The 11,280-nt window shown below is 30.9% G+C and overlaps 1 protein-coding gene across 1 annotated transcript; it reads right to left on the bottom strand.

The window, feature by feature from the left end:
- Nucleotides 1-428: 428 nt before the first annotated feature.
- Nucleotides 429-8,586, bottom strand: LOC143535149 (protein NETWORKED 2C-like). The gene is made up of 2 exons (XM_077029488.1): nt 8,459-8,586; nt 429-3,101 (listed from the first exon to the last, which is right to left on the bottom strand). Exons 1-2 carry the CDS (start codon nt 8,550-8,552, stop codon nt 532-534), a joined length of 2,664 nt encoding a protein of 887 aa, XP_076885603.1. The 5' UTR covers nt 8,553-8,586; the 3' UTR covers nt 429-531.
- Between the last annotated feature and the right edge of the window lie 2,694 nt (nt 8,587-11,280).

Here is an 11,280-nt window from a genome sequence, read left to right as displayed (position 1 = left end):
ATAATGGTAAGAAAAAACTTTAGTTGTTAAGTGGGCTAGAGTTGATGGTTAGCCTGCTGTGTTGGGCTACTTATAGTAAACAAAATATGCGGCACAATCCTTCTCAATTAATTTGTAAAATAGATTCATGACTTTCATATAAGAATAAGCAACATATAAATTCTGTTGCTTTTTAAATGCGCATCAGGTGTATGTTAAAAATAGTATTACAAAATATAAAAAAAAAACAAGAAGCTTTCTTAACCATTCACGAGCGAGCGGCCAACTCAAAATTTTGACAAGCCAAGATGAAGCTCAACATTTTAGCTCTTTAAGTACTTAAGACGAACGAGCGGCTAGAGTCAGCTTGTTTTCAATCCTAAATATAGGAGGCATGTTTGTTTCCGAGTCAATAATATGTTAAAAGCTACATAATTCACTTGTACATAACCATCTTGTGTATCACATTCAAAACAATAGTTACAAATGTATAACATATTATTATTTCTGAAACGAATGCCTCTAGAGATATATCATCAATATAACAAAACTTTACAAGAAGCTTGATGCTGTAAGCTTCTTATGAGGGTTTATACACCCCAAAATTGACGGTTTTTGCTTCTTCGACTTAACCCCGAATATAAACGAGCGTAAGGGAACATGTGGGCGATTTGGCGACCGTGGCTGCTTCTGATATGAAAGCCCAAACTCATCTTCTAACCTCTTTAGAGTCTCTTCTGTCTCAACTTGCAATGCAGCCACATGGCTTAAACCTGCCTCAAGTTCTTGGTTAACTTTAGTATTCTCTTGTTGCATATTGGAAACTTCACCTTGAAACTTTGCAGCCTGATGTGTATTAAACTTGATTTCATCCTCTTCAACACCTTCTCTCAAAGCTCTCTTTATATCCTCCTGAATATCAAATAATGACTCGAACCTTCTTTGTAATTCGTTCTTCAGTATCGCGCTTTGGTCTAACCATATTGTTAACTCGGTTTGTATCTCCTTAAGGTGTTTGAATATTGCGTTTATTTCTGATCTTATGCTTGTTTTCCCATCACTTCCTTTAGCTTTCACTTTTGTTATTTCCTGTTGTAAATCCTCCACTTCTGTCTTGAACTTTTGTACTTGATGGAATGTTGAGCTGAATCTTAACCAGAAGTCAAGATTCTCGTCAAGTATTGTATCGATGTTGGCTCTTAGCTTTGCTTCGGTTTCTGAAACTGGGTCGGGATTGTCTATGAAGATGGGTTTGATGTTGACTACTTGTTCTTCATCAGTTTCTTGAAGAAGATTGAGTTTTTGTTTCATTTGTTCAATCTCATAGTCTTGTTTCGCTAGCAACTTTTTCATTTCGCCGACTCTCTTCTGGTTTTTCTGTTCTTCCTCGACAAGTTCTTTTTTCGCGGTCTTGTATTTTCTCAAGATTGTTGTATACTCTTGTAAAAGAACCTTTTGTTTATCATCTAACCCGCCCGACAATAGTTCTTGCCAATTCGTTTCCACCTGTGGTTCACTAGCTTTAAGAACATCAAATGTTGTTTCTAAGTCTTTGGGAGCAGGCTTTATATCCCCTGGCTTAGTTGAAACGTTTGTCTCTATCCCAACCTCCCCAGACCCTACTAATAGCTCTGCTATTAGTGGGATTCTATTGGGAACGTTATTTTGTTTGGCATATGTTGTTTCCGAGGTGATCATGTCGTTGGCCACACCATCATTCGTGTGTTCTTCATCACGCTTCACATGGTTTCCATTGTTGGTGTGTTCCCTAGATTGTACCAATTGCTCTTCTATGAGTGGGATTTTACTGGGTAGGTTTGTTTGTTTGTTATATGTTGTTTCTGAAGTGGTCATGTTGTTCGCCACATCATCGTTTACAAGTTCCTCATCGGGCTTCACAAGATCATAAATTTTGTCAAACAAATGATGAACATTGCAATGGGCTTCAGTGAAGTGCAAACTGAGTTTGTTATTTTGGTTCTCAATGTTGATGCCCAAATCTTGTACTCCCTCTAGTTTTTTCTCCACGTCCTTGTAAGTTTTCACGCCTTTATCTTGTTCCAAATTCTGAATTTGTATATGAAGATCATCGGCTTCAGTCGTTAACCTTTCGATTAAAGCACTTTGCGATGAAACCAACATTTCTAGGCCGATCACCGTGTTCACGAGCTTGTCAATCATATCTGCCATTTCTGTAACCGTTAGACGTTTCTTTGAAAGTTCCTCGATGTTTTCTTTGATCTTTTCTTGTAACTCGTTGTGCTCGCTTTCATGTTCATCATGATGATTATCATCACTAAACTGTAGGTGCTCGTGCTTAAACGACTCAAGTTTCTGCTTTACATTTTGAATCCGCTCACGCTCTAATCTTACTTTGTGTCTTGACTCATCATGTTTGGCTTGTAACTTAGCCAAATTCTCTTGACACGACTTCAGTGCGGCCTCTGCCATTATAACGCGTGCATCATCGTCTTCAATATCTTTAACAACCTTAAACTCGTCTTGTAAGTCGCAAACTCTTTGTTGCATTTCAATGATCTTGTTTTCGATTTCCAAGAACTTTGCAAACCCAGATTCATAAGAGCTCTTAGTAAACTCCTTAACCGTTTGAATAGAAAGAATGCCTTTCTGAAGCTTATCAATCTCGTCGGTGGCCTCTTCTTTCGTTAACCCGGATTTTAGAACACCTTTGGAGTGGTTGTCATTGTGTTCTTTGGTTGCATTCTTGATTAGGTGTTTGTTTGGGCTATTAGTTAGAAAAGTCTTCATGGTTGCTGGGACCTTTGGGGCCTTTGGTGGATCTGGGCCTGCGTTTCTCGAGATTTTGGGCCAACTATTATTTTCATCATCATTATCATTATCATTATCATTACCATTATCATCGTAGCCTGTGTCGTATGGAAGTTGATCCGGGAAAACCGAAGCGATGGTGGTGTTGGCTTTTTGCAAGTCGGTCGAGAGTTTGTCGTATCGCTCGGCCAATGCTCGATAAGCACGAACACTCTCCTCAATGAATGCTATGAGCTCGGGCCGATGCTTGTAATACATTTCGGCTCTCTTGGCGAATGAATCACCATCTTTTTGAACGAGGTTCATGGCGTTGGCAACCTTCTCTTCCATGTCTACATAACCACACCATTTTTTTGTTAATTTCATCATCAAAGGAACAAAAAAAATTGGTTTCTATGACATTAACGCTATATAAATTAACTATATTAAACTTAAAACATTTTAATTAGTTTCATTAAATATTTAAAAACACGACAGATGTGCTAACTTTTCTATGTACTTTAAAGAGAACACATAAATTCACAAACAAGGAAAACACACAAGTGCCCTCCATCAACTAACTTAATATCAATGACTACCACCAACTAATTTAGCCCTCTAACTATGTGGTATATATAGATCATAATTCACCAGTTTTTCACAATGTCTCGTTGAATGTCACGTCAACGATACATTACACCTCCACTTTATTTTACTCTCTTCCTCAATATTTAGGAAATACTACCTAATTCATCAATTACTTTCTTTTTCAAATAAAATAATATTGCTACTATATTTAAAATAAAATTAAAATAACATAACTAAAGTTAATAAAATATAGAACATTGCCAACTAACTATATTGAAAACATTGATTTATAACTAATATATAAACATAAAATTGAAAAATATTATATAAATTCGAGTCTACATCGTCGTCGAGTAATTCGAAAAACATAAATATTTTTAACCAAATTTACCAGTTCAAACACGTGTCAAAATCGTTTACAAGACAAAAATAATTTTTTTTTTCCAAAAATAGTCCGTTTTTGTTAAAATTTATACCAGGATGATCATCAGAAAATTTTTTATACAAATCTATGTATTTAATTTTTTTTTTCAAATTTTAACAGTTAATACAAAATATTAACCAAAGTATATCAATATACATAATTATATTAATAAAAAAAAGAATGAAGATTGGGAAAATAGATAAGGGAATTCCCCTAAAACCTTTACCAACTAATCAAACACAAATAATGAGGGTGGTATTCTCCAATTCACCATTATGTCATATAGAAATCAATTGGTTAATTGATGTCCATATCACATAGCCTCAGGGAAGAGGATGCAAAATAATGAAATAATGTAATAACAATGTAATGTTAAATTGTAAACCAGGGTAAAAATTTTATTAATAAAATTTCAATCGCGAGAATCATATAAGTATTTATATATGTTATTTGTTAGATGTAGAGAAAGACTAACAGTTATACGATTACATAACCGTTTAATACATCATAACTAATATTATATATATATATATATATGTGTTTTTATAAGTGGTGAATTGACTTATACGGTGTTGGGTGGAGTTGTGAAAAGGCCCCACTCAACTTGTGAATAGCTATGTAAATTTTTTATAAAGTAACTTCAAAATTCAATGTGCCACACAGTTTATTTTGTAAGAATGGATATATTTTATATATTTATTTATATGACCATCATTATCATTTATATAATAATAGATTAAAATTATTAATTATACCTTATTATATATTAGCTTGGTAATTGTTGATGGGCCATATTACTCTTAATAGCTAATAAATGGTTTCCCCTTGGGTGTATATATAGAGAGAATAAATTAACATCATAACCTAAACACACACACATAACAATTTTGTGTGCCTCCTCTCTCATAAAACCGGGTTCCTCTTAAGAACCCTAACCATCCTTAACTATACATCCTAAAGGGGAACTCTATCAAGATGACAAACATGTCGACTACATCATACTCTACTGCGGTTACTACTCTACATGCTGTAACAGGTTCACAGGTTTAATATTTTTTTTCCTATTACTTACATGAAGAACTGATCAACATGTGGCATCAGAGCGATGTTGATTAATTAGTTTTTCATGTATTCCGTAAATCTGGAATTGAATCAGAAGACATGGACTAAAACTTGATAAACCCTAATTTTTTAGGTTTCTCCTTTTTCATGTTCTATTACGAAAACAATACATGAAACTGTTTAAAATCGCTAAAATTCATATTTAGTAAACTCTAATATTTTCGAAATCTGTTAATTTCATGTTTAAAGATTTCGATTCCAAGTTTTTTTTAATATGTTTAATTGTTAAAATTTTCGATGAGATTCTTCGTGTTCATTATTATTATATGTTGGTTCAAAATCTAGATTAAAATTTGTTAATGATTATTTAGGGAAATATTTTTTCAAATCTTGGATAACTTAGAAGTTTTAATATATTTTTAAAAGATTTGAATCCCCTTAAAATAGGAAACAAATATAATTGTTAATCATTAAAAAGATTTGAACCAAATCTTATCAATATTAATTTAGTTAATAAAGACCATGGGTTAAGGGCTTAAACCAGTTTACGGGTTCACGGACTATTTAAAAATCATGTATTATGGGCTTAAAATAGCTTATGTGTTCTATGAGTTATGAGTTTCTAAAATGGTTTGGAGTCATAACCCATAAAATTGAGACTTTTAAAATTACCTAATAATCAACTTAGGAGACCAACTAGGTTTTAAATCCTACTAAATTTGATGCTTATGTAATCTCCATAACTAAAGTTGAATTGGATGTTGAAAAGTTTAATGATCATACCCCTTATAATTAAACCATTATCATCAATCATAATTGACTCCATAAGTCCCTAACGTTTTGAGATTTAATTGAATCACCTAAAGGTATTCATAACTAAATTAAATCCTAACACAAACGTTAAGATAAAAGAATCATGATTGATTGTTAAAGGTTACATTCAAGGAGAAATCAATTATCAAAGAATCTTCTTACCTATATCACAAAAGATTTCTTTAAGTATCATTATTGTTCTAGTCGCTTATAATAGTTAAGAGCTACATTAGATGAACATTAAAACAACTTTTTCTAACAATCGACTTACATATTTATATGTTCATAACACAACCTAAAAGTTATAAACTGAAGGTTAAAGAACATTTAGTCTATAAGTCAATAAAATCCATATATGGGTTAATGTAAACATCAAAATGTGATGAAATCTTTATACAATTATTTTCATCAAAGACCTAGTGGATTAATGTACCTACCTCAAGATGAGTGGGAGCAACTAAAAACAAACTTGTCCTTATATAGATGACATTCTTCTGACAAGTATATGTTACATAAGTCAAAGCATTGTTCACACACTTTGATATGAAATATCTCAAAGATATCCCTTACATAATAGATATCATAACATTCTGAGATAGACCCAAAGGGACGTTAGTTTTGTTCTATAAGTTTTATCTTAAATGGTTCCTTACACATGTAACAAACAATATTGTTCTATTTAGAGGATAATAGGATCATTGAGATTATTACCTTATGCTTCATTAAGTAGAAGCCTTATGTAGGTTCAAGTCTATACTCGTTCAGATATTACTCTAAATTGTAACACACTAGATATGCCTAGATTAATGTGAAACATCTAAAAGAGTATTAAAATATCTTTAAAAGAAACGAAAGACTATAATTTAAAAGAAGAAGTGAGAATTCAAACCGGTATATTACTCTAAACTTTGTCATATTCAGAGATAAGAAAATGTAATTTTTGGGATATATTCTTATGTCAGTAGATAAATCTATCTCATGGAGGAGTCATAATGAACTGATAACAACAACCTAAGTCATAACAACATAATATGTTGATTAATTACAACGTTGTTGTCAACAAATGTTGTTGAATATTTATTAGTGGACTCATAAGTTATATTAAACTCCAGATAAATTATATATTAAAGACTAATTGTGATAAAGTCAGTTACCATGTTTTCTCAAACAGTAACAGTTTGAGAGGTGCTGCATTAAATTTTGATATGAAATTAATTATTCGTTTATGAACGAATTGAGGAATCTAAATTTTTCATATCGAATACATTCATGATATGCTTAAGGATCCTATAACTAAAGGTCTACTACCCATAAGTATTATGAAAGCGCTTATAATCATGAGGGGTTTATTAATGATCGCGTACAACTGCATATCGTAGTATGAATGATTAAATATTAAATTTCCTCATCAGTTTTGATTTTGTATGTCTCTTAATATGTTCTGCATGCATAATGACATATAGACAAATTATTATACAAATCAAACGTTTGAAGGGCTTACTTGAAAATTTTGATCATAACTACTTAGGTTTTAAATAAGGACTATAGTATGATTAATGGGGGTCTTGAGCTGATGTTCAATTCAATGACTGTATTTCTCTGCTCCAGTTCAAGTTTAAAGCTAAAATGAGTGTTAACTCCTGATCAGGCTTATCTAATCTCATAATAAATAATTACTCGGCCAAGTGGGAGAATGTAAGAATAAATATATTTTATATATTTATTTATATGGCCATCATTATCATTTATATAATAATAGATCAAAATTATTAATTATACCTTATTATATATTAGCTTGGTAATTGTTGATGGGCCATATTACTCTTAATAGCTAATAAAGGGTTTCACATTGGGTGTATATATAGAGAGAATAAATTAACATCATAACCTAAATACACACACATAACAATTTGTGTGCCTCCTCTCTCATAAAACCGGGTTCCTCTTAAGAACCCTAACCATCCTTAACTATACATCCTAAAGGGGAACTCGATCAAGATGACAAACATGTCGACTACATCATACTCTGCTGCGGTTACTACTCTACATGCTGTAACAGGTTCACAGGTTTAATATTTTTGTTTTCTATTACTTACATGAAGAACTGATCAATATATTTTACACCTAAAGTTCTTTTTTTTATTTCAAAGGGCAATTCAATATCCAAAAGTCTCTTTCAAAGTCAACAAAGGATAGTTTTGTTCATCACTTAGGCCCAACGCAACTTTTTGCAATCCAATTTTTGCAGTTGCGACATGCATGTATTGTATGTCTTTTTATAATGCATGTAAAGTGTCAAAATCATTAAAGATTCTTTTCTTATTCAAGAGAGAAACGAAAATCAATATTTAGAACTAGTATTTGTTAATTTAGATAACTAATTACCATACTTATTAAACAATTAAAGTGGGGTTGCAACATCGCTATTTAGTACCTAAACCCTAAATAGCGATGAAAAGAACAGTCTTTTTATCAATTTTTACCCCCATTGAGTAAAGTTTTTGGATCAGCGAATAACTTTTATGCTGGGGGAATTCTCCAATGAAAATTGTATGAGCATCCTAGATATTGTTATTATTGCATGATCGTTTGTTTGATTTACCTTTCTGTATAAAGATATTATATATACGTCTAGCTAGTTCCTACCCTTTCACTATATATAGGTCAATCCGTAACAATGTCCAAACACATACGATAACGGAGTAGAACTTTACCAATACTACATGCATGTATGTATAATGAATAATCGTGTTGAAAAAAAAAAACATGAAAATGTCAAGTACAATTTAGAAAAGAAATTAAGTTAGGTTATAAGGTAGGTACCTTGAAGGCTTTGCTCGAGCCATTTTGACTGCTTGGTTCGTATGTGGCTAGCCCACCACCACGAATAAGCATTGCTTGATGCCCTTTGTAACATCTCCTATCACCTTTTCTTTCTTTCTTTCTTTCTTGGTTCTGTTGTCGTGATCGACTCTTGGATCTTGATTACACGAAGCAACTCGATCGAGCTTTTGTTAATCGTATACGTCTGATGATCAATCAACTTAATTCAAAAGAGAATGAATATAAGTATTAGTAGATGGGGAAAGAAGAGAAAGATAGGATGTTAGTTTTAGTTAGAACAGAAATATAGAAATGGTGAGTTGGAAAATAAAGAGAAGTGGTGGTGGGGATGAAATTAGTTGTACGAAAAGCAATAATATATTATTATCATTATGATGGTTAGTCGCCTCAATAAGTGCATGACCTTCGGCATTAAGTTTCCTCCCTTTTTTATAACCTTTATATATCTATCTATAATATATATAAACGAAGACATAAAAATACTACGTGTCACGATGTGGTCGCTCCTTCTTTTTTTGAAGTCACCATAATTGCTTAATTTTTAAATAAAGGATTATCATGCATTTGACCCGAATTCATGGGTATGGGTCTTACCAAACCCAGATGTTCCTTAAACGGGTTATAACATCTCAATAAATAAAAAATTATTCTCACCAAATTATTGATGTAAAAATCCTATAAAATATGATATACTAAAAATTAATATCTTATTTATTTTAAAAAATATATATATATATATATATATATTATTTAAATTAAAAAACCAATTTGATAGTAAAAAAATAAACGGGTCTTGAGTCTCATCAAATCATAAGTATATTATTAACTTTCATAAATATTATTTATAACTAAAAATACAATTTCATAGTAAAAAAAAATAAACGGGTCTTGGGTCTTATCAAAATCATATAGCTTTTAAACCGGGTTATAGCATCTCATTTATTTGTGAAACAATTTATCATCAAACCATAAGTATATTATTAACTCTCATACAATAAAATAAATATAAATTCAAAAAATAAATAAATATTAGAACAAACAATGTAAAACAACCACCGTAATACAGGGGATAAAAACTAGTGTGTATATATATATATATATATATATATATATATATATATATATGGAGAGGATCATGAGAGAACTCCATTTTATGGAGAGAACTAGAGAATTAATAATGAAGTATTTTTAATTTAATTAAAAAAGTATTTTTAAATTTTTTTTATTTCATCCTTCTTATATGTTGTTATTCTTTACTACAAAAAAAATATAAAAATAAAAAAAATAAAAAAAAATAGAAAAAAAATTAACGAGTAATGCATATATGCAATACATCGACTTTTTTATAATGCATATGTGCAATAGTGTACATTTTGATATTTGAAATAGTGTTGAATAGCATATATATATAGTTGTTTGTATTGTATATTTGCAATAGTGTTATATTATATACAAAAATTAAAAAAAATCGATATAGTGCATATGTGCATTAGTGTTGTATTACATATATGCGATAATGTGTTTTGCATACAATTATTAGTGTTGTATTTGCATATATTCAATAGTGTGTATTGGATAATACAATCGTGTTGTAATATATGCAATAAAACACTATTGTATATATACAATAGGCAATAGTGCACATATGCACTACAGTACTTCACCGACAAGTTTTTTTTTTTAGTATCAATATCATGTTATTAGAAGGAGGAAAAAAAAATCACAAAATAATTTTTAAAAAATAGTTAAAAATAATTCTTTACTAGTTCTCTTTTTAAGAGGAGTTATCTCTAGATCCCATATATATATATATAGAGGGGTGGATTATGTACAGTAATAGCTTATCATACATTACATACGGGACCTTTCAGAGCGTTAGACTAAAAAACACGCGGTGGCAATTTCGTAAATAACCCAATAATAGTTCGCGATCAAAATTCGTCTCTGATCCAAATTTGGAACTCGTCGTTCAATCTAATCCAAATTCTAAACTCTAATCACAGCTTAAAGTATGAAATCTCTAAAGTCAAAAAACAAATCAAAATCGAATGGCGTTGAACATCAAGAAATCTTCAAAATTGATCAAAAATGATGATTTAATCAATCGAATTGATGTGTAGAAGTATTTAGATTCATCAATCGATTATGGAATTGCAGAAATAATGCACTCAATCGAGATCTGATTAGGGTTCAAAATATTATGTCTAAACATTCTGAAACAAAACTGAAGACCTTTAAACGTTTTGACCAAAAAAGAATATCTTTAAAAGTTTCAATACGTTCAATAAAGTTTTGGGTGTTCAAAAAAATGAACATCTTTAAACGTTCTAATACGTTCAATGATGTTCTGGGTGTTAAAAAAAATTAAAATCTTAAAACGATCTAAGAAGTTTTCTGGGTGTTCAAAAAAGTTTAGAAGTTCTGAACTTCTAAACTAACAATAAAAATTAAACACCTGTAACATGAAATTGAACACTGAAATCACTTCATATAATCTCGTAATCATCAAACATTTATCAATCGACCGTCAATTTGATCATCGATTCAATCATATGAACAAAATATAAAACGTCTGCAACTGGGTTTCTGCAAATGGCGCTTAAAACTTTAAACGTTCAGTTAAAACCCATCACTCAAAACTCAAAATTGATCAATTAAAACTTCAAATTGATGATTAATTGGACCAATTTCATAGTTTAATTGATCAATTAGTTCAACAATTTCAATTTCAATTTCAATTGGCCAATTTTATCAACTGACCTGTGAACAAGTCGTGATGAAGGAAGATGGTGTACGATGGA

Source organism: Bidens hawaiensis, unplaced genomic scaffold, assembly GCF_021521415.1.
Source record: "Bidens hawaiensis isolate Kalapana, Puna unplaced genomic scaffold, B.hawaiensis_p1.1 tig00010420_1, whole genome shotgun sequence".
Lineage (NCBI taxonomy): Eukaryota > Viridiplantae > Streptophyta > Magnoliopsida > Asterales > Asteraceae > Bidens > Bidens hawaiensis.
Note: the sequence above shows the minus strand (reverse complement) of the source record. Positions and strands in the feature narration are given on the sequence as shown.

What these genes read in the sequence shown, in the direction of transcription:
- LOC143535149 (XM_077029488.1), bottom strand. Translation starts at nt 8,552, where the DNA reads ATGTTACAAAGGGCATCAAGCAATGCTTATTCGTGGTGGTGGGCTAGC. An exon ending in GCTCGAGCAAAGCCTTCAAG is followed by an intron (nt 3,102 to 8,458) that starts GTACCTACCTTA and finishes GTGGTTATGTAG; the next exon opens with ACATGGAAGAGAAGGTTGCC.